General features: G+C 47.6%; 1 protein-coding gene across 5 annotated transcripts in view; it reads left to right on the top strand.

Moving 5' to 3' along the window:
• CDC25C (cell division cycle 25C) overlaps positions 1-24,851 on the top strand; it is a 248,824-nt gene extending 223,973 nt beyond the window's left edge. For all 5 annotated transcript variants that reach the window (XM_085618385.1, XM_085618381.1, XM_085618382.1 and 2 more), the window contains one exon: positions 23,211-24,851. In XM_085618385.1, coding sequence (XP_085474511.1) covers positions 23,211-23,351 — 141 coding nt within the window. In that variant the 3' untranslated portion in view covers positions 23,352-24,851. The remainder of the gene's footprint in view (positions 1-23,210) is intronic.
• The last annotated feature ends 922 nt before the right edge of the window (positions 24,852-25,773 follow it).

The following is a 25,773-nucleotide window of genomic DNA, read 5'->3' as shown; positions in this document are numbered from 1 at the left end:
CCATCTCCCAATCTATATCCTCTACTTCGTATGTTATGGCCGCCCATTTACGCCCCAGTGCCAATAAGTTATCGGGCATATTATTGATTAAGTTCTTATATGTCCACGAAACTGCCTTCTCGGGTATCTCCTCTTGGAGCAGCCTGCCTTCCAAAGGAGCGTATTCGGGAAGATCGACAACGTCTGGTTTCTGCGCCATCCATTCACGGCGGCGCTGTATATATTTGTAATATTGCTTACCCGACAAGTCGTAGTTCTCTTGCAGTTGTGAAAGTCATCAAGTCTCCTTGTCTGACTGTCTCCCAGGTTAGTTATCTGGATAGTGTCCCATCCCCTAAACCCACGCAGTTTCGTCATTTCTTGCAGGCGCCTTCCGTCCCACTAAGGGGTGGCCCTCGTCAATAGTCTATCCCATGCCATCTGGCGTTCTGCTTACTTCCATGCTTCTATTACTCTCCTTGTTGCTGGCAATAGGCCCTGCACTCCCCCACCCCACCCTCCATATATATAATGTAGTTAAGGAAGTTTTTGGAGTCTCTCCAGTGCGTACATGGGGTGATCTCCGGGTGCATGCCCCCATTCATTAAGTACAATGAGGTGGGCAGCCCTATAATATGCCCATATATCTGGCAACGCTATCCCCCCATTATATTGACTGCGTTGCAGTGTCTGGAGTGCAACCCGGGGGTGGCCTTATCCCACAACAGTGTGCGGACTTGGTCGTTTACAGCCCTGAAAACTGTCTCTGGTATCTTATGAAACGTATTTTGAAAAATATATAGGCGCTTAGGGAGAGTGATCATTTTGTACTTGGCGGCCCTTCCAAGCAATGTCAATGGAAGGTGCCGCCATCTGGCCACATCCTCTCGAAATTCTTGCAGGATCCGTTGGGTATTGTGGGTAAGACAGTCCGCATCATTAAGGGAGATACACCGTCCAAGATATTAGAAGCCCTCGGTTGCAATCGAGAGACGGAGTGGTACAGTTTGTATGTCCATGGGGCCACCGATGGGATAGATGGTGGATTTCCCCCAATTGATAATATATCCAGCTCATTTACCATACTCGATGATTAGTCCGAAGGCCACTGGCAATGTTGTGTCTGGGCTCACAATGTATAATAAGATATCGTCTGCATAGAGGGAGAGATTTTACTCTCATCTGCCCCTATGCATCTTGTAACCCCTTCAGCGCCAGTTGTGTTCTGATTAGACATGCTAATGGCTCAAGGACTAGTGCAGAGAGCAGAGGGGACAGGGGGCATCCCTTTCGAGTCCCTCGCTGGATGGGAAATGTCGCTGATTTGACTCCGTTGACCTTGATTCTAGCGGTCGGGTTAGTATATAGTAAGTCTATCCATGACTGAAAATTATCCCCAAACCCAGTTTTTTGGAGCACCAGTCGCATGAAAGGCCAATGGACCGTGTCAAATGCCTTTTCGGCGTCAAGTGACGGGTGTTCAAGGCCAATCTCTGTTGGCCGTGTCCATCCAGTTTGCAAGTCGGCACAGATTAAAGTGTGTAGAACGCCGGGGCATGAAGCCCGACTGGTCCTTATGAATCAGTGACATAATAAGTCAGCAACCGCCTAGCCAGGATGGAAGCCAGGATTTTTATCTCCATGTTTAAAAGCGAGATTGGGCGGTAGGACCCGCAGTTATCTGGGGCTTTGCCAGGTTTTGGTATTATCAACACTGTGGCCTGACCTGGGGACAATGTTCCCTCTTTTTTGGCATCCCGAAACATTCAGAGAATGTGTGGGGCCAGTAGACTACCATGATGTTTGAAAAACTCACTCTGAAGCCCATTAGGGCCCGGGGTGTTCCCGGGTATTTGCTTAGCGATGGCAGCCTGTAACTCCTCCACAATAAGGTCTGCTTCCAGGGCATCAGTATCCTCTTGGCTCCGGGTTGGCATGTCAATCGCACTGAGGTAACCGACTAGATCAGTCTCATCGGCAGTTATTCTTGCCTGGTAGAGATTAGTGTAGTATCGCTCAAACGCCCCAGCTATGCCTGCTGCCGTGGTATGTTGTGCGCCTGCATGCGCAATCTGGCTGATCCAGTTTGCCTCCCTCTCCTTCCGTCCCAGCCATGCTAGGAGTTTCCCCGTCCTGTCACCTGACTCGTACAGTCTGTGGTGTGTTGCCAGTATTTGAGACTGAACTTTCCTTTCGGTCAGCGCCCGGAGCTGCCGGCGAGTAATCTCGAGCTGTCTTAAGTAGAATAGCCTCATTTTCCGGGGTGAGATTTTGCTCGAGGTCGAAGTTGGCTTTCTAAGGTATCTATCGTGAGGGCTTCCACTCTGCGTGTCCTCGCTATTGTGTCCTGTAGCCTACCTCGAATAACTGCTTTCTAGGCTTTCCATAGGGTAACCGCCGAGGGGACCGAGCCATCATTTTCTTGACAGAACAAATCGGTGTCTTGTTTAATCCCCCTCAACACCACCACATCCCAGAGCTCGCATGCAGCCTGCCGCCAATCTGACGGTGCTCGGAGTCCCACCTATACGTCGTCTTAACGGTGAGTGATCAGAGATCCCTCTAGCCAGGTATTCTGCCTCCTCTACCGTCCGTATTTCCACTGCGGGAGCAAACCAGTAATCTAATCTTGAAAAAGTCTTGTGTGCCCCGGAGAAGTATGAGTAGGTGCGTGCAAGTGCGTGCTGCCTATGCCACAGGTCTGTCAGCCCCATTAACCGCACAATTTCAGCCAGTGGGATGGGGACTCTGGTCCCCTCTGTCATCCTGGACCGATCTTTAGACAGGTCCATAACATCATTAAAGTCACCCCGGATAATGTGTGTCAGAGAATCAGAGTCCAACAAATTTGGCAACTGCTGCAAGCGTTTGAGGTTGTAGTTTGGGCGAAGCATATACGCTAATCAGGGTGACCTCCCCCACGCCCCTTGGACAGCGGCATAATTACCATTGGGATCTATCCAGGACCTGGCAATGCGGAATTGCAAGGTTTTTCTGATCAGGATCGCGACCTCTCGGCGAGAATCCAGCATGTGCTCGTGTGACGTACATCCCTCTACCTATGAATATACACTTCGTGCCCCGGAGATGGGTTTCTTGGAGAAGAACCACGTCGGGTTTAGTCCTCTTTAAGTACTGATTAACCAATCCTCTCTTAATTTTACTACCCCAGACCATTGACGTTCCAGGTCATAACTGTATAGGGTGGGTCAGCCATAATGCATGTGTTTGGCAGTGAAACAGTGGGAGTTGACCGCACCCCCATCCTCCCTCCCCCCACCCAACTCTCTCTCAATCGTTTGCCATAAGATCTTCTGTTACTGTTCAACTGAAAAACAAAACTAATCTTTATACCAAAATTACCCACCCTCCTCTTCCCGAACCCCCTTCCCACTTGCTCCCGGATAGTACGCCCATTACCCAAAATGTGAACATGACAAATCTGCATGTGTGTCAATCGAAGTCTGTCGATCCTGCCCCACACCTCCTCCCCCCCCCCCCCCCCCGCAACTCAAAATTACCAACAAACCACAAAAGGATATATAGTAACGGAGAGAAATGAGTTCAGTCTCTCAAATTTTGCCCGTCAGGGGGGCGGGCCGCCTTAGCAGTGGTCCGTCGCCGCCCTGCTCTCATCGCACACCTGTAGCTCAGTCCTTTTCACCATCCTCATCATGCTGCATTTGGGGAACGTAGTCTTTCTCTTCAGTCACAGCACCCGACTTCTCCGCATTGTTGATGGCCTTAAGTAACGAATGATCACTATCGGTGTCAGCCAGTGAGGCGCCATCGGAGTGGACAGTTTCTACATCGTCCCCTTGGTTGGAAACTCTGTCTCTGGTGCGGCCAGTGCCATCCTCAGAGGCCGTCCTCCTTCTCCTATACGCGGTGGTCGTCAATGTGGCACCACCAGGCTTCTTGGGTTTTCCCGTTAGCTTCCTCCTCAATTTTATCCTCTGCGGTCTAGGTTCCCACCTGGAGGGGGGGGGGGTTGGGGGGGGGGGGTTCCCAGGCCGTGCCGCTGTCACACCCATGTCACGCCGCAGCCTTGGTCTTTCCACGATCCATGCCCAAGCTTCTTCGGGTGTTTGAAAAAGGTGGGCGGTTCCCTGGAATATGACCTTCAGTTTAGCCAGAAAAAGGAGCATATATTGAAGTTTAATAGATCGAAGTTTGCTTTTCACGGAGTCTAAGGTGCGCTGCATCTTCTGCACATCCCTGGAGTAGTAAGGGAAAATTATAATTGGGACTCCCGGTTTTATGGCATTTATTTATTTAACATTTCCTCTCTGTATTTATACATATTTATTTTTGGGCCATTTTATCTGTATTTATACATAATTATTTTGTGTTGTGAATATATGAAATTGTAAAACTGTACATTTCCATATTTATTTAACTGATAGACATGCACTCGTCTGTTGTGTTTTAGCTATTTAAGCTGCCAAATATTACATAACAATACATCCACTGGTAAATACTAGCATTATACCACAAATGTATATTGACACATGCCATTAATTAAGGAAATTTCATCCTGTTTTTTAATTTCCCATGCTGTCCATCTGCTCAGCTGTTGGGCTATAATTCATGAGACCGCACAGAGACCCACTTAAAAGCAGCACAATTTTCTGTATTAAGACCACATAGAAGAGCGCAGACTTTACCCGAGAAATGCTTAAAGGTTCGCAATATGTCGTACGGGCTCCGTTGTCTTGTCTAATGGGGTATCACAGGTATCCGAGAGCGCCGGGGTGTCAGCAGCATAGGGGTCTACCCGTCCTGGTCGCAGCCGGCTCCCGGGCTTCACAGCCCACCCCCTCTTCCCTGCCGCGTAGGGCCGTAGCTGGTCTTCATGGCAGAAATGGCACAGCAAATGCCCCTCTTCACCAATATGGGCCACTAACCCCGAGGCTTCAGTCTTCATGGGTGAACTTTACATTGCCTCTCACAAGGTTGGTGGCAGTTCTGTGTGGTCCTCTCCGAAGGCAGAAATAAATAAATAAGAATGACTCCCTGATCGGGAGCATGGGCCGAGTCCCGCAGCACAACGGAAGGGGGAGCCTCCAGAGGGAGCAGACTGCAACCCTCCACTCCCCAGGACTCCATTCCAGGCGGGTCTCAGCATCCCCGCCGCAGCCCAAGCGGCAATCCCCTGCAGGGAAGGAGCTCACACGAGGCAGCAGTGCACCTCCCCTCCTGGGTGCCGGCAGCGTCCTTGAGCTCCCCAGGTCACGGGCCCTCACCAGATCATTTCGGCATCGCTCCGGGGCCTCCAAATGATCACTACCGCTGGAGGGCGGGGAGGGAGGGCTGGGAGATCGGCGGACTCCACTCGCCTGGTCTAACGCATCAGCGGCGACCCATGCCGTATCCAGGCCGCTGCAGCCACCTCCCCTCCCGGACACGGCTCCTCACAGCTTCAGCCCAGCATCGGGGCACCACACGATTGTCGTCCTGGAGGGCTCTCAGTCAGCTCCACTGCACCGTCCGCTGGGCCTGTACCTGTGGGACATCCAGAGGAAGTTTTGCGTCACCAGCGGGTCGCTTCGGCCATGTTGGGAACCACGGCCCACTCCGCTACCAAACAGATTTAGGCTCTTACGGAGCAGAGTCGGGCATCAGGAGGACTCTGGTATTTAAATATTGTCTCGATCGTATCTGGGTCTGCAGGATAATGTACAGGATTAGTGACGGGCGGCCGGAGCTCTGGCGAGCACGTCTATCCAGCCATGCTGTTGGCCATGCACCCCCATTGGATGATTCTTAAGCAGACTCTTTCTCTCAAAGAAAAATCATGTTCTAGGGAATGTTCTCCTATGAGATGCTCCCAATGATGAACTTGGCCCTCTTTGAAGGGTCACTCCCAAACCTTTTACCTTCACCTGCCTGTTTTCTGAACCCGTTTTTGTTGCCATTTAAGACTCTGTGCAGTTTACCACTGCTAATCAGTGCTGAAGTGCGTGTGCTCTCCTTTAAACATGGTAAAATTGACTTGCACCCAACTGGCACATTTACTTGATTTATAAGTCCCTAGTTAAGTGGCTCTACATTTACCCAGGGCTGGTAAATAGAATGCCACTAGTGAGCCTGCTGCACTTATTGTGCCACTCAGTAAGTAGCCTTTTTAGATCTGTCTCAGGCCTGACATTGCAGCCTGTATAAAGTTTTAAATTGCAATTTCGACATGGCAAAAGAAGCCTTTTGCATGGCCTAAACCTACCTTTTTGGATACATATGTTACCCGTAGGAAAGGCCATAAACAGCCCAAAGAACAGGGTGTGTTGTAGGTTTTACATGTCCTGGTAGTGAAACTCTCATTCTTTTTTCACTATTGCAAAGCCCATAGGATAACACTTGGTTATCTAATCACATTTATTAAGTGATAAGTTTTGATTAGGAGCAGGTAAGAAAGTCTTGTTTAGCGTCTGAGGAATTGAAATTCTTTTTAATGGTGAAGTTGGATTTTTAAGTCACAGTTCGGAACATGCCACTTTTCGAAAGTCACTAGAGTGGGGCATCATCTCGCCCCCAAGCAATCGCACAGATAATTATGCCACCATGGGGATAATGTGTTCATTCATAGTAATCAATAGAAATCAATGTAGTCCTTGTATACCATATTTTCTCATCACTTTTCTCTAACTTTTATTCGAATCCACACGCGAAGTGTACATGTCATTTCCCAAACTTCTACTGTTCCAACTGTGTCCGTCCAGACCTCTTGCAAGAACATGACTGAAGCATAATTCATTTCAGGCAGCGTTTATTCCATAAAAATACCCAATGCATTTCGGGCTCAAAATGCCCTTCTTTGGGGGTCACTGTAAACAATCATAGAAAATTACTATCACCAACTATTATCTTCACTATGGTTTATAAACTTCTACTGCTATACCATTTATAGAAGTACTGCATTATATTATACTAAAAAGAAAGTTTTCATTTATAAAAAAAAATTCCATTCCATTATACAGCGAAAAATTTCACACTGAACCATTACTTCCCACTCAGCATCTGGGTTCCCCCGTCTGCGCATAACTTCCCAATATCCCATATAAAACAAGCTACTAACCCTGTTCCTTATACCCTTAGTTCTCATCCAATCTTCAACCATTTTCTTTTTTTTTTTTAACAATGTACAAAAGATGTTTACCCATAGTGGTTCACCTTCTTCCTTCGATTTCTACCCAACTTTTTCTCTTCCCTTCCGAATTACGATCAAAGTAAAACATTAACCTCCATATCTTCTGTTTCATGCGCCCTTCCCACACTCCTTTCTTATACTCTCCATAACTCTACGTTTTCACATGTATCTTTACTTTGATCGTAATTCGGAAGGGAAGAGAAAAAGTTATACCAGCAGGTTGCTAAACATCCTAAACAGGCACCTGGTGACCCTAATTTTCTCACCAAGCACCTCATGCCAGAGAGCCCTATTGTGCATGTCTCAACCAGTATGGTGAACCCTAATTCATTTTTAACCAATACTCCAGCAAGACAGTTCAAAAGGATTGATGGATTTGGCAAACAATTTTTCTCTTCCCAGCTTAGCAATGCAGTCTATAAACAGTCTGTCTGTCTGGTTCGATTCACACTTATCCTTTGGGACATAGCCAGGGAGAAGACTTTAGGGCCTCTTTGGCCCATATAGTACATGATGGGCAAGACATGGGCAAGTATATTTGTGTCAGTCTAGCAGCGAAATTGGATCCAGTGATGTCCTTCGCAGACTTGCCTTATAAGCTATTGGGGTTCTCCTGCGATGTACAGTTTTCACTAATGTATGTGCCCTTTGAAAGGTCTTGCTTCTTCTTGGAAAAAACGTACTCTCCTTTCGAACGGTTTAAGAATAGCAGAGCTGCACCTTTAGGGCTGTTGACCCCTGCCGAACAATTTCTTTACCAGTGTCTGAAATTTGGGTGATCTACCAGTGTGCTGGCATAAAAACAAAGAATGCTTCCCCTAACCAGTGATGCAGCTGTCCGCCCAGTCATTTTGAAGCAATTTGGGAGCCAGCAGGGTTACCAGTTTTTCAATTTTTCTTCCACTGCTACTTTGGCCAACAAACTACTTCAGTTTGCCCTCAGTGGTACATGCCCAACCAGTAGGGTGTAGGATTTAACAAGCCGTCCTGGTCTAGCCATCTATCACATCCTACAGATGGCTCTTACACATTGTTTTCCCAAAGCGTCTATGCCCTAAGTCTTCTCTCCACCAAATATACTTCCCACACCGGAAGGAATTTCAACAGAATATGTTGATATGGTATTCCTGTTACACGCCAGGTGTGCAATAGAGAGGGTACCGGACTCTGAGAAGCTCAGGGGTTGTTACTCTCTCTGTATCCTAGTCCCAAAAAAGGACCTGGACCTCAGAGCCCTGAACGGCTTCTTGTGAAGCTTAATTTCAAAACGATATTGGCTCAGATCCTATATGCTCTGGGCCCGGGAGACTAAATGGTGTCCTTAAACTTTCAGGACACATTTTCATCTATCCATCCGGGAGTCCCACCAGCTTTATCTGCAGTTCACGGTGGGGCAGGGGCATTTTAAGTTGACCTAAGCCTCACTAGCACCCCTCGAGTGTTCACGAAAGTGATGGAGGTGGCTGCTGCCCATCTTCATAGGTATTCCCTAAACTTGATGACTAGCTGCCGACAGCAGGCTCCAGCTGTCAGTCCGTCATGGAGCACCTCCATGGCAGAAGTTAAAATTGTTGGATTTAACCAAAAACAAGCCAAAGGCCTTCCTGCGTCTCTTACACTACACTGACTTCTCATCATTGCGACAGTCCTAGAAATGGAGTTCAGGACTCCCCCTCCTACCCACCCCCACCCCACCATTCAACAAGTCCAGAACATTTGGGCTGTGATCAATATTTCTGACTGGATTCTGGATCCATGTGTGGGAGGCTCTTATCTTACTTCTTCCTCGTCTCTCACACCAGGTGGCTCATGCAAGCAATGCACTGACATGTAAATTCCCAGTTGACCCAACTTCAAAGCTGCCTTTCCTACACCATTCCAGGTCTCATGGTAACTGCTCAAGATCTTCAGTGGTGGCTTGACTAATCACACTTCGTCCTGTGGCCCGACACTCACTTTTGATTCTAACAGTGGACAGCAATGCTTTGTTACTGGATTTTTGGGGGGCATGAAAGGTGTGGGGGGGGGGGGGGTCTTTGAGATCAGTGGCCTCTGGTCTAGGGGTGTGTGAATTTCATGTAATTTGCTTTTGTGTGATTAATCCATTCCATGTTGTTGAAAAGCGGATTATTGGTAGGGGCAAATGCAAGTCTGCCAACTGGTAATAAGGCCACTAACCCAGTATAAGGCTCAGAATAGGTCTTCGAAAATTATTCCCATGCTCAACCCTTGGTAACGTGGCTGCAAACAGACAGGCTTAACTTCGAAGATAGGTATGTAAAACATTTTAAAACACCAATTCAGTAAATAATTAAGACACAACACATAATAAAAATCCAACATATATTGATAATAGGAAATATTTGTATCTTTAAAATGATTCCAAAGCGACACAAATCCAATGTAGGGAACCGGAGATATGAATTTTAAAAGATTTATCCCTTTATAGCACCTAGAAACATATAGCACAATATTGGGATATCTGGTCACCAGCTCAAGGTCAAAGTTTCAGGCCGACCGCGATGGAGCCCTGAGCGGCTACCACTCGCGGTAGGTCCCGGTCACAGTTCTTACCTTCAGACTAAAACTTTTCTGGAGCTTTTTTTTGTGGAGTCCCTCGATGCTCTTCACCAGGCCGGATTCGGTGAGGGTTCGCCGGCCTCGGATCTCTTCTACTCCCGGTCAGGCAGAGCCCAGGGTCAGTCAGTCTGTTACCACCAGTACCATTCAGCAAAACGTTGGGGGGGTGCCCAGGGCCCAGAATGACTTTGCAACACATGTATAAAGACAAAAAAATACACAAATAACGCAAATCCTTCATTTAGTGATACATTGTAGGCTGAAATGCATCCTTGCATCAATTTTTGACTCAAGGATGCATTTCATATATAACAAAATATAGAATGAAAACCACAGTTGCTGCAATGGGTTTGGGTTGTTTTTGTAGCTCCTGCATTTCTGCTCTATAATTTTGCCAAGAGGGGTGGCGCAATTATGCGATGTGGCTTAAGGGCATAATTTTCACTGATTCCAGTGCTGGATTTATTAATAAATTCACCCAGAGAGCACCTTAGAGGTGGCCTCTGAAAACCCTAAAGACTACTAGTGTGTTGACTGACTGTTCTTGACCAGCCAGCCCCCATAGACCTTTTTCTGACATCATGAGGTGAGAGCCTACACTCTCTGAGGCCAGGAACAAAGCCTGCTCTGGGTGGGGGGGGGGGGTGCTCACTTCCTCCACGCAGGATGTGCATTCCAGGGCGGAAAGCTTAAAAGGCTCTGCCACCTTTGTTATGAGACCCAGACCTCTCCAGATAGTGGAGATACCCACCCTGTCCTGACCTTACTTTTTGGCGGCAAGACAGGCAGGAACATTAGCAAGATTAGGTGTCCCCACATTCAGCCAACACCACCCCTAGTGCGGGCCAGCTGATGTCTGTAGTTTTCTGATTCCTCCATCTTGTTGTGGATGGAATCAGTATTCTAGGGTCAGGGATACCCACTTCCCACTGGTAGTGGTCATATAGACGGTGTAGACAAACTAAAGGTAGGTAGCCCATTGGCTACTTCCTGGCACTCCCCATTACTCTCCTAAATTGAGTATTTCGATGGCACCCCAGGAACCCAAGAACTCTGATTCACCAGATCAACTGAAGACAAAGAAGAGTCACTGGCTGGTGTGAGCTGCTGCCGAACGTAGAGGCCAAACTCTGCACGTCCCCACCCCTCTCAACATTCTCGACAGTGACTCGTTCTGCAAGCTGGAGAACTGCCAAAGCCTTGGGTAGTGTGCCAGCACTTAGAAAACGGCCTACAGTCTTCGATGGAGTAGAGTAGCTACTCCCCTGCAGTCCACAGGCACCAACAAGTAGAGTCATGTCACTGGCTTGCAGCTCCCCTGCCCAAACGATGCCACAGATGACCAGGAGAAGGTTCTTGTGCTCTGGAAGGTCAGATCTGTCTCCCCAGCACCTAACACAAACAGTGAGAGTCCAGTCCAGACTCTTACTGCAGCAAGACCAAGCAGCTGTCGAGGGACGTGAGCATTACTGAGACCCACTTGGAGAGTGGCCCAGTTGCCTTGATATTGTCCCTGCCAGCGATTTGTCTCCGACAGCGAGGTACATTTTGCGCACCCAGCTCAGCTGACCAAACCACTCTGCTCTCAATGCCACTCAGCCCAAGTCCAGATGAACTGTCCGTGCCCCCATGCTCCTAGACCCCTTGCGACATGAAACCCTTTTGTGATCCCTCAGACTTGCTCGCAAGTCCCCCTGTGCAGCCTCTTTACAGGTAGTTTCCCCCCCCCCCCCCTTCTCCATAGCACCACCTGTAGGAAGCTGGCTCTGTATATACTATACCAAAGTAAGGCATAGTGTGCACAGAGTCCAGTGGAACCCCAAAAGTAGGCAGAGGTAAAAGTATATAGCTCCTTGCACTCTATTCATGGCAGTGTGGGCGAGCAGTAAGGCTTTATCAGAGGTTAGTGTTAAGTATTTTTTGTTTAAATGTGTTTTTATTGATTTTCAATTTTGCATTATATTAGTACACTTCTGGCGATACTATTACAAAACATTCATAATTTGACACCAGTATTACACCTGTATCAGTTTTCTAGAAAAGCGCATCTAGATTAGACATCAATACATTATAAGCATAACTGGTGTTTCTTCTCAGCGCAGATATTTCAGCCTAGGGAATGGAGAGTTAAACTGTTAGAGGCTAGTGTTAAGCATTTGTTGTACACACTCATGCAAGAAATGATGCATAAGTATGCTGGGACACTGTGGTTGGGCCACCCAAGGCCGTGGGACGACCGGTGCAGGGGTGTCTTTAGGCATCAGGTTTTCTTACCAGCTCTGGTCACGGTCAGGGAATCCTCCAGAAGGGGGCTGCAGGCGTTGATTGGAGATTCAAGGCAGGCGAGCATCCTTCAGCGAAAAAAGAACTTTGACGAGATGAGCCAATACCCCACCCCCGCCGAAACCCGCAGTCGAAGTCGAAAGACGACGAAGTCGCGGAACTCCCGAACCAGTCGAATAATTCGGGGATGGAGACTACTATTTTGAGGGAGAAGGCGACGAAGACCTTCAATCCTACCGGTACTCTACACCCTTGGAGGCACAAGACATGGAATGGCAAGAATTTGACACCGAATCGCCGGAAGAAGGGGTAGACATGTACCCTTCGAGGCCCTCGCCGCCAGTTGATATGGGGGTCTACAACATGGTCGTTGTTGGACCTGTCAGCCCTAGGGTGGTCTCCCCTTCTATTTTTGTATCGTGCCTCATTTTTTCCACCCTCATTTTTATGTTGGACTAGGTCTCTGGGCGCCTTTTCATTGCCAATCAGTGTTGAGGTGCAGGTGCTCCCTTCTCCCAAGATGGCTGCCACAGCCCCCTGCTACTGCAGAGTGGTCTTTCATAGTAGCACCCTAGCTGCCAGGAGCTGGCTGGAACCCCACAACAATGTTGCGACTCCAGCCCGCCTTTTTGTCCCATAGGTTGAGTGGGGAAGCTCCTGGAATGTGCTGGAACCTTCTAGAAGGGAGTTGTGGGTTTTCTTTTGCCGCCTTGGCTAGAGGTCACCTGACCTAGGGCTACTTAAGAGAGGGAGGGAAACTTTTATGGTGAGTTGGCCATTGGGGTGAAGCAGAGCTGGAAGAATCCACCAGGAGTGTAGGCGGTAGGGCCTAGCCAGGGACTTATGTCTCTGAGAGTGACAGGATCTAGGTGCTGCCTCGTGAGTGAGGGACCCTGTGAAACCCACTGATCTTGCCCAGCAGTAAGAGGACCCAGAGAACCTCTGCCCAGCCTGACTAGGAAGGACCTAGTCGCCGTCTCCATCCCTACCCCCCTGTAACAGAACCCCTTTAAGGGCGCCAGATACATCTGCGCCAACAAGACTTCATCTCACATCTGAGAACAGAGACTTATATGCCAAGCACTGAGACTGCGTGTCCAGACTGACCCCTGAAGCCGAATGCAAAGCAGATTGAAGAGCCACCGGGGATCGACCAGGTATTAGCGCTGTGACCCCTGCGCTCCCGGTCCTGGCCTGGGACTCCCGGCAGCGCGCTCCGCTGAGCGCGGAACCCCCATCCTTAACTTGAGCCCCCCCTGTGACGTGGAAGCCAGCGCGCTCACCGCTGCGGCCCGGAGGCCGGAAGAAGTGCCCTGCAGAGTCGCGAGGCCCGTGAGAAGCTCGGGGCCCCGCCGCAGCTGTGTGAGGTGCGCGAGGCCTGGGGCCGAGTTTCCCCATCGTCGCTGGAGCGGACGCCGTCTGACGCCGATAACGAGGTAAGCCCGGAGGCTGGGATTGCCCCTGGTGCGCCCCCTACTGGTCGGGAACCGCACCCTCAGCCCGGGTCCCCTCTCCGTGGGAGTTCCCCCCCCCTGCCATCACGACGGAGAGACCCCGCCGAGGGATCCTCTCCTTGCGCCCCCGTGACTGCTCTGAAGCGAGGTGCCCTACGAACTGCACCGGAGCCGAGAGACTCGCTCTTCCCGTCCCGGGCGCTCCCCACTAAAAGCTTCGTGAGGCGCCCTGACTGTCCTACCCAGTATTGAAGTACTCAGCGCCAATAATTACGAGTAGCGCTCTGTTATTCCTGTGCCGGATTGAAGTGCTCAATGTCCATAATTACGAGTAGCGCCCTGTTATTCCTGTGCCGGATTGAAGTGCTCAATGTCAGTAATTACGAGTAGCGCTCTGTTATTCATGTGCCATATTGAAGTGTTAGTGATTACGAGTAGCGCTCCGTTATTCAGGTGCCATATTGAAGTACTACGTGCTATTGATTACGAGTAGCGCACTGTTGTTCATGATCCATAATGAAATGCTAAATGACATCTATTACGAGTAGCTCTCCGTGCTAGATGCCCCGTTCTGAGGTTGTCACCATTTAGCGCGCCTAGCGCCACAATCGCCCCCCCTAAGGCGCTACAGGAAAGGGAAGCGCGCGTGTACCTCTAGGTGAAGGGTAATTGTACCTCAGGCAGTACTGATATGTTATGAATGTCATTTGTGGTATTACCAGCTTATGAAATGTACTGCTACCTCATGAACTGCATCTAACGTGATCTGCTGGGATAAACTTGAGTATTTACTCAACTCCTACCGTGTGGCGTCCCTTATTGTGTGTGTTCCTTGTCCCATGTGAGGTGCGTGTTGTATGGTTGCTTTACACACAGACCTTTGGTGGCCCGACCGCTCGTGTCACGTTACCGCCCCATAGGGCCTGGAGACCCCAGGTCTTACAGTCGTGCAGAAGGCTGCACAGACTTATGGGGTGAAAATGGAGGAAGAGAAGCCAAGATCATGTTTCCTCCTGGAAACTCTACTGCCACAACAAACTAGGAGCCAATTCCTGCCCATGCTCACTAGTGTGCTGGATCATGGAAGAGAGGCCTTTAAGGAGCCTGCAACATGCAAAGCTGTGACCCCCTAGGACTGAGAAGAAATACTCTTCACAGGACCCTGCATACATCCAAGGTTCAGTGCCAGCCGACTCCATAACTGCAGCAATGGCTAGGAAGAGGGCCAATGTACCCACTAATGCCGGACCACCTCCAGACAAGGAGAGTAGGAGGATGGATCTCACAGGGAGAAAAGTGGAGAGAAATGCGGCAATCCAATGGCGCATCGCTAACTCCAACGCCCTGATCAACAGGCACGCTTACCAGCACTGGGATGAAGTAGGACAGCTCCTAAAACATCTTCTGGACCAGTACCAGCAAAGAGTTACTCACCTGGTAGAAGAGAGGTAAAACATGGCAAACACATGCCTAAAATCAGCATTGGATGCGGCAGAAACATCAAGCAGGCTAATGATGATAGGAGTGACTGAGAGAAGACACGCATGGCTCAGAATTTCGGGATTGAAGCCAGAGGTGCAAAGCAACATCCTAAACACACCTTTTAATGGAGAGCAATTGTTCGGCACGCTAGTCAACGATAAGTTGACACAGCTCAAGAAGGACAACGAAACAGCAAGGTCCATGGGGGCATTGCAGTTCAGGGAATGAGAAGAGGCACACCCACGAGAAGGCTGGGCGGTAGAGGAGGCAACGTGCCCTCCACATCGCACCAAACGTTCCAGCAAGGTTACCAAGGGAACAACCAAGGCCAGCAGCAGCAGGGACAGCAGCAACAGAACTGACAGTACCAGCCTCGGGGACAGTCTTTTCGAGGGCACGGAAACGGACGAGGACAAACACGGAGAGGAGGCCAACAGTCCTCAACCAAGTGACTTCACCAAGGAAGAGGCCCCCACCCTAGCAACACCTTGGGGTGGACGGAAGGACATAAAGGAGAACTGCAGCCAAAAGTTCCACGACAAACAGTACCTCGAACACTCAACACCAGTAGGGGGGAAGAATGAGACTTCATCCAGGAATGGAGAAAGGTCACACATGACAAATGGATACTAAACATCATACAATACGGCTACTATATAGAGTTAGAAAAACAGCCTCCGAACAGAAAACCAAGAAACAGGGCATACTCAACAAAGGAACTCTCGCTCTTGCAGCTAGAAGCGCAAAAACTGCTCAGCAAGAAGGCAATAGAGGTGGTACCAAAGGAACGAAGGGGTTTACTCAACTTACTTCCTGGTGCCAAAGGTGGACGAGACATTAAGACCTATCCTAGATCTAAGGTTCCTGAACAAATTCATAAAAACACAAAGGTTCAAGATGACTTCCCTAAAAGAGGTAATACCACAAATACAACTAGGGGACTTCATGGCTACTATAGATTTAAAGGACACCTACTTGCACATCCCCATCAACCACAAACACAAGTGCCTGCTAACGTTGGTGATCAATCAAAGCCACTACCAGTTCATAGTACTGGCATTCAGCCTCAAATCCGCACCAAGGGTGTTTACAAAATGCCTTGCAGCTGTCGCAGCACACCTGCGAAGGCAAGGAATACACGTATACCCCTATCTCGACGACTAACTCGTAAAGGCAAGTTTGTACAGCTAATGCAGACAACACATCCAGCAGGTCATACTAACACTGACAAGACTAGGTTTCTCGATCCATTGGGAGAAATAGTCAACAGAACCAGTACAAATCAAGATTCTTTGGGGCATAGATCGACACCATACAGGCTAAAGTGTTCCCCAGCAGAAAGAGAACATTGGCGATACTGAAGGAAACACGTCATTACCGCAAAGGGCAAGTTGTGACAGTGAGGACAGCGAGCAAACTGATGGGAATGATGGCGTCATGCATCCACCTAGTCCCAACTATCCGACTACACATGAGACCATTCCAGGAATGGATCCAGCAGCAATGGTCACAGGGAGTTGGGAAGATCTTGTGGTTGTCACGCACGCAGTGCATCAGGAAATAGCGTGGTGGAAAAAGGAAAATGTTTCACAGGGTAAGCCATTCACACAACCAAATCCAACAGTGACCATCCCAACGGACTCCTCCCAGCTGGGGTGGGGCACAAACATGAACAAGCTCAAGGTGAGGGATCTATGGTCGCAGCAAGATGCGGTCAGACACATCAACTATCTAGAGCTAAAAACATTATTGCTAGCCTTAAAAGCCTTTCAGAAAGAGCTGTACGGGAACAGGGTGTTGGTCCAAACAGACAACACAACCACCATGTTCTACATCAACAAACAAGGAGGAACACAATCAGTGCCACTATCAGGACTAGCACAGGAAATTTGGAGATGGGCCATCCCACTGAAAATAGATCTACTAGCAATACATCTCCCAGGGAAGGAGAATATGGAAGCAGACCGGCTCAGCAGACAGACGTCGGCATCTCACGAATGGGAGCTCAACCAGCAGGAAATAGAGCAGATTTTCCAGAAATGGGGTACTCCACAAATAGACCTATTTGCAACACACCAGAAAGCAAAATGCAAACACTTCACATCCAGACAACCAGACCATAGGTCCCAAGGGAATGCACTATGGATAAGTTGGTCAAAGAGCTTTGCATACGCTTTTCCCCCCCGATACCACTGATACACAGGGTACTCAACAAATGCAGGATCAGCAACATGACGCTAATACTGATAGCACCTCAGTGGGCCAGACAGTCCTGGTTCTCACAGGTGGTAGAAATGGCACAAGAACCAGCACACAGGTTCCCAAGAAGAAGGGACCTGTTAACAATGCGTAACGGAGGGGTGCTTCACCCAGAACCAGAGGGTCTCAGCCTAGCAGCATGGCTCCTGAAGACCTAGGATTTGCGCACCTATAACTACCAGCAAGTACTATGGCAGTACTCAGGGAGACAAGGAGGCCTACCACAAGAAAGTGCTACATAGCGAAATGGAAGAGGTACACCCAATGGTGCATCAAGGAGAAACTACAACTGAAGGTCATAAGGGAATCAACAGTACTGAAGTACTTAACGCACCTGCTACAAGCGGCTTAAGCTACACATCCCTGAGGGTGCACTTGGCTGTGGTGGTGGCCTACACAAGAGGAGAATCAGGGAAAAGTTTCTTCACATCTCAAGTGGTGAAGAGATTCTTGGAAGGGGCCAAGAGAATCGCCCCACCAAAGAGGATGCCAGAACCAGCATGGAACCTCAACGTAGTGCTAACTCAATTTATGAAGGCACCCTTCGAACCTATTCACAAGGCTACACTGCACATGCTCACACTAAAGACGGCCTTCTTAGTGGCGATCACGTCACTACGAAGAGTAAGTGTGTTGCTAGTGCTCACACTACAAGAACCCTACTTACAAATGCACAAGGGCAGGATTGTAATGAGGATGGACCCACACTTCATGCCAAAGGTGGTGTCTCGGTTCCATATTAACCAAACAATCCAAATTCCAAGTTTTTTCCAGAAACCGACCACAAAAACAGAAAGAGCTCTACACACACTAGATGCCAGAAGGGCACTATATAGAGAGGACAAAGGAGTGCAGGAAAACAAAACCGTTCTTTGTCTCCTTCGCAAGCAGTTTTCTGGGATGACTAGTCACCAGGAATACCATTGCACGATAGATTGCGCAGACAATTCAACTCTGCCACAAGCAGGCAGGACAACAGTTACAAGGAGCAGCTCCGGCTCACTCAACACGGAAGAAAGGAGCAACAATTGCGTTTCTAGTGAACACACCTATCCAAGACATTTGCCAAGCGGCAACATGGCCTTCAGTGCATACGTTCACTAGCACTACTGTGCGGATATTCAAATGAACAAAGACGCGCAAGAAAGATTCACCCTGCAAAACATATAGTTTCTTACCTGTCGTGTAGTTTTGCAGCTTGAAGACTTTCTGTATTCACTAGCGAACCCACCCTCCTCCGCCAGAAAGATGAGACTGTAGGTAAGGGATTAATGATAAACAAGACTTTACAAAATACAGAAAACAGGATTTACACAAAAGGAGAAAAAAAGAATCAGAAGATGGCGACCAAAGGTGGGAGATTCCGCAGGAAGCGTGCCGACGTCACGAAGGACACCAAATGGAGGGACTTCGCCGTCCACCTGGGCCACGAAAAAAAAGAGTAAATACTACGATTCCGGACCCAACCACAAGATGGCGGAATAATGCACAGCATAGTGAATCCAGAAAGTCTTCAAGCTGCCAAACTACACTGAAAGGTAAGAAACAATACTTTCCCAAACATCTCCCGCTAGGAGATGCGTTCCACCTAGGATGGGACTTGGGACTCCTGTATGCCATCTTGCCGATACCTCTCTTGCCCATAAAGAAGATCGGTACCTACCAGGTCCAAGTTATTCTAGTGAACCCGGATTGGGCACGCAGAGTATGGTATCCAGAAATCCAGGTATGAGCATCTGTCCTCCGATCAGATTGCCAGTCTGGGAAGATCTGCAGCAATAGGGCAGGATTCTCACCCTGGCCTTTTCAATTTCCACCTTCATGCTTGGAGATTGAACAGTGACAGCTGAACACCTTCGATCGTCCTTCAGAGGTGGTTGATGTTCTCTTGGAAGTTGGGTGCCCCTCAAAGACAGTATACATCTGTCATTGGCACAGTTTTGTGGTTAGGTGCGGCACACGCAGATTGACCCCCTCGGGCAAAGTTATCTGACATTTTTTGTCCCTTGCCTGACAAGGCTTTGCTGTGGGCACACTTAGGGTATCTTTCTGCCTTTGTTATTGTAGGATCAGCCTTAATTATATAAGTCTCCACTTTTGATGGGTTTTTGAAACATCTGTGACATTAAGCTCTGTGTGTCATGCTGTTGTACACCACTTTATTCACAGACAAACTGGTTCTGTGAATTCAACCATCCTTCTTGCCGAAAGTTGTGATGCCGTTCCACGTCGATCAAACCATCACCTTGCTGACGCTCTATGCTTTGTATTACTCCTCTAAGGAGGAGGAGAGACTTCTTCTCTTCATCTCAAGAGCCCTGGGCTTTTACATCCATTGTACCAGATAACACCGAGTGGATGATCAGCTCTGTGTGGTTTGCAGGAGTGAAAAAAGGCAAGGCCGACCAGAAGTTGACCATCTTTCAATGGATTGTGCTCTACATCAAGGTCTTCTACACCTCCAGAGGTACTGCAAGCTCATTCTACAAGGGCCAAAGCTGCTACCATTGCATTAGAAGCAGAGTTTCTTTTGTTGACATCTGCCAGCTGGCTACGTGGGTGTCTCTGCATACTTTCATGAAGCACTACTGTCTTGATGGCCAGGTTTGATGAGGGGCATTTTGTCTGCTCGGTCCTACAGGACTTTTTGGATTGAATCCATTGACAGACCCATGTCCAGATATGTACTACTTTGGTATTTATTCAAAAGGTGAGAAATCTGCGGTTATACGTGTATCAGAAGAACAAATTATTTACCACTGGTAATGCTCTTTCTGGTAGAGAGACTGTGTCTAACTGCAGATTCCTCACCAATCCTCCTTGTTCTGTGTTTTGGACTCTATCCATTAACAAGATGGTGGTCGGATTGGCCTGAAACTATTTGCCCTCATGACCACGGGCAGCGATGATTTCAGACTGTCAGTGCGATCGGTCCCCCTGCAACGTAAAGGTTAGCCTGTGGGGCAAATTCATGTTTAACTCGAATTGTAGGCGCTTTGGGGGGCTTAGAAAATCCCTGCCTGACTTCAACATGGCGCCCAAGACATGCCTCGCCTGACTTGGCACCCGTCGTTTTTTAGAAGTGTTTATTCTTTAATGAAGAGGACCGCCTGCAGGCAAAATGCCCATGATTGAGGTTTAGGAGCCTGGGGGGCTGAGAAGTGCAGCGGGGCGCCCAGACACAATCTGCCTGACTTAAATATGGCACACGCCACTTACAATGCCTATACACGGGTTTGGCGCGCTGGGCTTGCTGAAACCTCACTGTGGATGCTTGAGCCAGGCGGGAGCCCTGATTTTGTGGCACAGTTCCGCTTGCCCTTGAACGCCCTCCTTTTTCCACAAGATGGAGCCAAGCATGTCCTCAAGATCAGCCTGGGGATAAAGCATGCTGCTTCCCCCACCACCATCCAGCCTTCTACCCCTATGGACATCTCCAACTCTGGTATCCCTTCAGTCCCAAGACCACCACCCTTGAGTACAACACCACCTGAACACCTTGCTGAACGATAGCAAGAATTTCCTGCTCTGTAAATATGTAATCTATAATTGTCCAAGCCTAATCTCTGTTAAAATGTAATCCTGGGTGATTTTACTATTTGTGTATATATACCTCTAACCACTAGTATATGTAGTAGACCTTTGTACTTACTACCATTCCTATGTGATTGTTAGTTTTTCAGTTTGTATCTTTTCCTTGAGTGACTTCACAACTTGTACATTTGCAATGTTTTCTGTTTGTATCTCTTATGTAACTCATGTAATCCATTGTCCTTATGTAACGCAACTGGTTCGTTTGTAAAGTGCTCTGACACTTTCGGGTAATGTTCGCGGTATATAAAATCGCATTTAATAAAACAAGATCCCAAGTCTAGGACTTTGTACACTGCTCTAAGTCGATTTGCTGCTGGGGTTCTGTTTCTGAGGATACAGACCGCCTCAGAAGCAACTTCCATCTCCCTATATAGGCTCCTCAGGTTATTACGCCTAACACAATTTAGGAACTACCTCAAGACTTGGATCTTAGGATGAACTCAGCACTAGTCTGATGCTCTGTGTCTTGAGACCTCTCACGGGTGAGTAGCTGTGTTTTACACACCCTGATTGATTTCCGAGAGGAAAGGCAGAGGTGCGCAGCCACACAACACCATCTACCGCCAAGCAGAGTGGTTCTGAAAAAGGCTTGCAGATCCAGTCTTATGCCTGGTGAATATTCAAAAGGAGGGATATCTGCAGTTGTATAATCTTTACCAGAATTAACATTATCAAAAGTAAGTATCTTTTTCATCTCTGACCCTTGGGTAACTAATAGCTCTTTTTAAGAGCTATATATGTGGAATACTAAGCTTCTAAGGTAGGAGGGTCTGTAAGAGTGTCAGGTCTTCAATTGAAGGGGGTGGGGATGGTCCTGAGCAAATGTGGTAAATACAGATCTGCATGCTGCTCTGAGGCTATAGTTAAAATTATGTCTAATGGCGGTAGGATGAGTTGTCTGTAATGGCTTGTATGGGGAGTAATTGGGCATTAAGTGTTAATAAAATTGATCAATCCAAGGACCCGTAGTTGTCATGATGATCTGTTCCTGCTTCTGTGCCAAACAGGATTTGCACAGGACAGGAAGATCTTGGTTCCTATCCTAGGCTAATTTTGTACAATCCTCAGTACAACCTTCATTGTTGTACGGGTGGTCAGCTGGCACTGTAAAGTCTCTATGGTTGTAAGTAACATGCTGTTTCTTCAACCCTCAGATGAGACAAGTACGGTGGTGGGTAGTATGAATAGTGAGCATGAGTACACCAGTAATGGGAGTTAAAACTGTTTTGGTCGTATGGCAGTATAAGGATTTCCAACATGATTCTGTTTCCCAGCCCAAGCCAGTTTCACAGTTAATGATCCAAGGAGGTAGAAGAAGTTCTAGGAAATGAGATGGGGATATTTAGGAACACACGTAATAATTTGGGAAGAATCACCATCTACATTGGGGTTTTGCAGCCAGCAACATGAGGCTCATCTGTTCCTCTGTTTTCAAGACTACTCTGCTGTAGTTTTCACAGATAATTGAGTTGATATTGTGATTAATCCGAATCTCCAAATATTTGATAGGAGTTATTCCTGCAGAAAATCCAGAGCACGTTCTGTGGTTTGCAGAATCACTGCAAAGGTCTGCGACTTAACGTGCAGTTAATGGACAGGTCCATTAGTTGCCAAAATCAGACAATCTGTCTGATAACACGCAAGAGGTTTAATCCCATCTCTCTAAGGAATAAAATATTGTCCACCTAGAGTGAAATGAGACGACGTTGTGATTTCAAGCACAGTCCTCTACTGGGTGGGATATTGTTGGGGCATAGAGGATAGAAGCTACAGGACAGTGGCAAAATGACAAAAAGGATAGAGATAGGGGTGCAATTTTATCTACTGTCCCTTGTTATTTCGATGGGTACAGACAGAGCATTTACAGTGCGATTCAGCAAGTATAAAGTAGTTTGATGAAACATGAATTTGCTTCCTAGCCCCATTCACGTGAGTGTTGAAGAAGGAATTAAAGGCCTTGGCAGCATCTAAAACAGTCCAGCCACATTGAGTTTCAGATGCAACTGGTGAATGAGGTAGAACCTTTTCCACAAGTTGCGGGATGTACACCTGCCCCAGGATGAATGCAGATTTGTCCAGCAGAAATATGCTTGGGAGCAGAAGCATATAGTTGGCAATAGTTTTGTGTTGTACATTGCCTTTGATTGTTTGTGGGGTATGGCTTCTGGTTGAGTTGTCATTGGGGCCTGTTGAATGCTTTTCTGCCTTATTCCACTTTTGTCCAAAGTTCTGCAAAAAAGTGGGAGGAGTGTGCTCTTACCCTTGCACTTGGAGGCTGCGGCCCTCCCAACAGTCAAAGACTATTGGAAGTTTCTGAACATAGTCTTATAACTCCAAAAAGAACACTGTCATTTTTGTTATTCCTTCACCCTGTTCTTGGCCTGAAGGTGCTCAGTTTATTCTCATTTTTCTTCTGTTTTCATTTCTTACAGGAGCTATGTGATCCCCAGAGCTATTGTCCGATGCATCATCAGGACTTTCGGGAGGAGATGCTCCAATGTCGCACCAAGAGCAAGTCCTGGGCTGGAGAAAGAAAATTGAGAGATCAGGTTGCTCGTCTCATTAAGATGTGATGCTGGTCTTGTGACTAGCAGAGACTCCTATACCTGATCCGGCCAACAGAGAGGATATCTTGTTAACATTCCAACCTCTGCATTCTGGTGCAGAGATAATCCCAAAGCAGTCTCCATCAATGGCTCCTTTTTAGGACAATGTGCCCAAACAGCGCTCTGGGAGTTTGTTGTGCTCAAACAGATCTCTAGGAGAGTGGTACCTTTGAGCCTGTATCAGGAGGGGCAGTGATCCTGAAATCTGACACTCATCACGATGAAGCTTTTAATTCCATGTAGCTGCTAATAAAGCCCATGAATCACGAATTGGATAGAAGGGTTGTCACTCAGAACTTGCTCAGGCATTGCTATGAGACCCATCTTCTTGCTGTGTGTGGGGCAATAGAAATGTGGCAGATGCAAATCCTCATTCAGATCCTGCCTACATGGATTTTGATTACTTGCAGGATGACACTACAGCCATACTGGGCTGCTCTCCTTTACAATGTAGAACTCATTATCCAGTTTCATCTAACACCATTGTATAGTAATGGCGCATCTCTTGGACAGTTCTGAAATGCTTTTACCGCCAAATGTGAAAGGCCGAGTGTTGCATGCATATGCATCACTGGCCCCCTGTGTGTTGCTAAGCCTGTCCTATCTTGGCTGCATGACTTGCTCTTCCGTCACAATTTCTGCCATTGACCTATGTGCTGACTTGGAACATTCTCAGAACATTTTGGTGAAATCGTGTCTTTAATGATTGCCTTGAGGCGGTAATGGGAGCAAGTGACTTTTTTGCACAACTTTTTGGGCTGCTAATTTGCTTTACGTCTGCATCTGTGCAGTGTCCTAGTGTTTAGGATTTGAACTGCAGATCATGTTGAAGGCTTTAAAAATTGTTGTAACGCCAGAATAGTGGGAGGCTGCCTCAGTCGAACTGATCTTAAGGACTGGATGCAAAGCTATGCTGATGGCCTTTACGTCTAGCTCACACGTGCAGTTGACTTAGTCCTGGTAGTTAGCATGATGAGATTGCACCGTGCAACAGCATAATGGCTGACGTCAGAATTTCTTGAGTCATTTCCTTGAATATGTGATTTGAGACCATCCTTAAGGCATCTTGTATCGACTGGGAATTCCAAAGTTAAACACCAATCCAGTGAAGGATTAGTAGGTAAAGTTGAAATCTGTGGATTCCAGCTTTTTTTTACTTTTTATTTTTAATAGGTCGGTGTTTGGGTGTTTGTTTTGTTGTTTTTTTTTTTTTAAGCTGGGACTTTAGGTTTCTCCTGCAGTTGGTTTCCTTACACTCATTTGCGTGCTTTTCATTTGCCCAGGTCATTTGTGAAGGGGGGGATGGGGGGGGGGCATGATCATCATTTTGTTCCATAATCAATTTGTACTTGTGACTCTAAAGTTTTTTGCAAAAAGGCTTGCTTCAGACCGCAGTGTACTGGAGAATTGAATATAGCTCTAGGTAAGCTCCCCTTCACAACAGTAAAAGCTCAAATTAATCCTGTACCATCCTGTCATTCAAATATTTTCTACTTCCGAGAAAGTATGAATCGCTTCTAATAAGTAGCCAAGCTGGAAGCATTGTGTGTGCTTTCTGTGGTAGCCCTGGTCCTCTGTGGCAACCTTCATATGAATATGGAAGAGTCTTATGTGGCACATCCTACAGACCTAAACCCATGTGCCTCCATCACTATCAAAGTTTTCAAAAACAAGACAGAACAGTGCACTTACATTTGCTAGTTCTAACAAGTGTCCACATTTCAATAGCTAGCACATGAGCCCAGTTTTAATAGTTATAGTTTATACCCCATAAAAACGTTTGAGTGGCTGATGCAAGTCCTCCCTGGATCTTGTTCTCCTAGTTAAAAAAGAACAAACAACCTCAACATACCATGGTTACCCCAAGTCCTCAAGGGAGCGCTCTGCGGGGCCTGTCGGTGAGATAGGCAGTCCTCATCATGGAGAGGTGTCCAGCATGCCTACATAATTGCGGTGTAATTTACGAGCTTACCCATTGACTCGGGTACTGGGGGACAAAGTGTGGTTATGTCTATCATGCAGCGTTGCTGCCGGGGGGCCTCCCTCAAATAGGTGTATAGTGGGCCTCAGATGTCGCGGGGTTCTGAAGTCAAGGGTAACAGCTCGGCATAGATGTTTACTTAATCTTTACAATATGTGAAATCGTCCTGCCACTCATTGAATTTGGGGGCTCACCCCCCAATTTGCATGCCATCTTCCGCTTTGCTAAGAGTAACCCCAATTATATGAACATCCTGTGGGGGGGGGGTTGCTTCAATTCCCTCTGTGTATCCCAGCAAAGCCATGACCGTGGTGAGGTGAATGTTAATATGACTATCTACCATTCGTGACTGTGCGGCTGATGCCTCCGACCAATAGTCTTGTACCACCACACGGCCCCATGCAAGAT

The sequence above is a fragment of the Triturus cristatus genome, chromosome 7 (genome assembly GCF_964204655.1).
Source record: "Triturus cristatus chromosome 7, aTriCri1.1, whole genome shotgun sequence".
NCBI lineage: Eukaryota > Metazoa > Chordata > Amphibia > Caudata > Salamandridae > Triturus > Triturus cristatus.
This window is presented reverse-complemented; position numbering and strand designations above follow the sequence as displayed.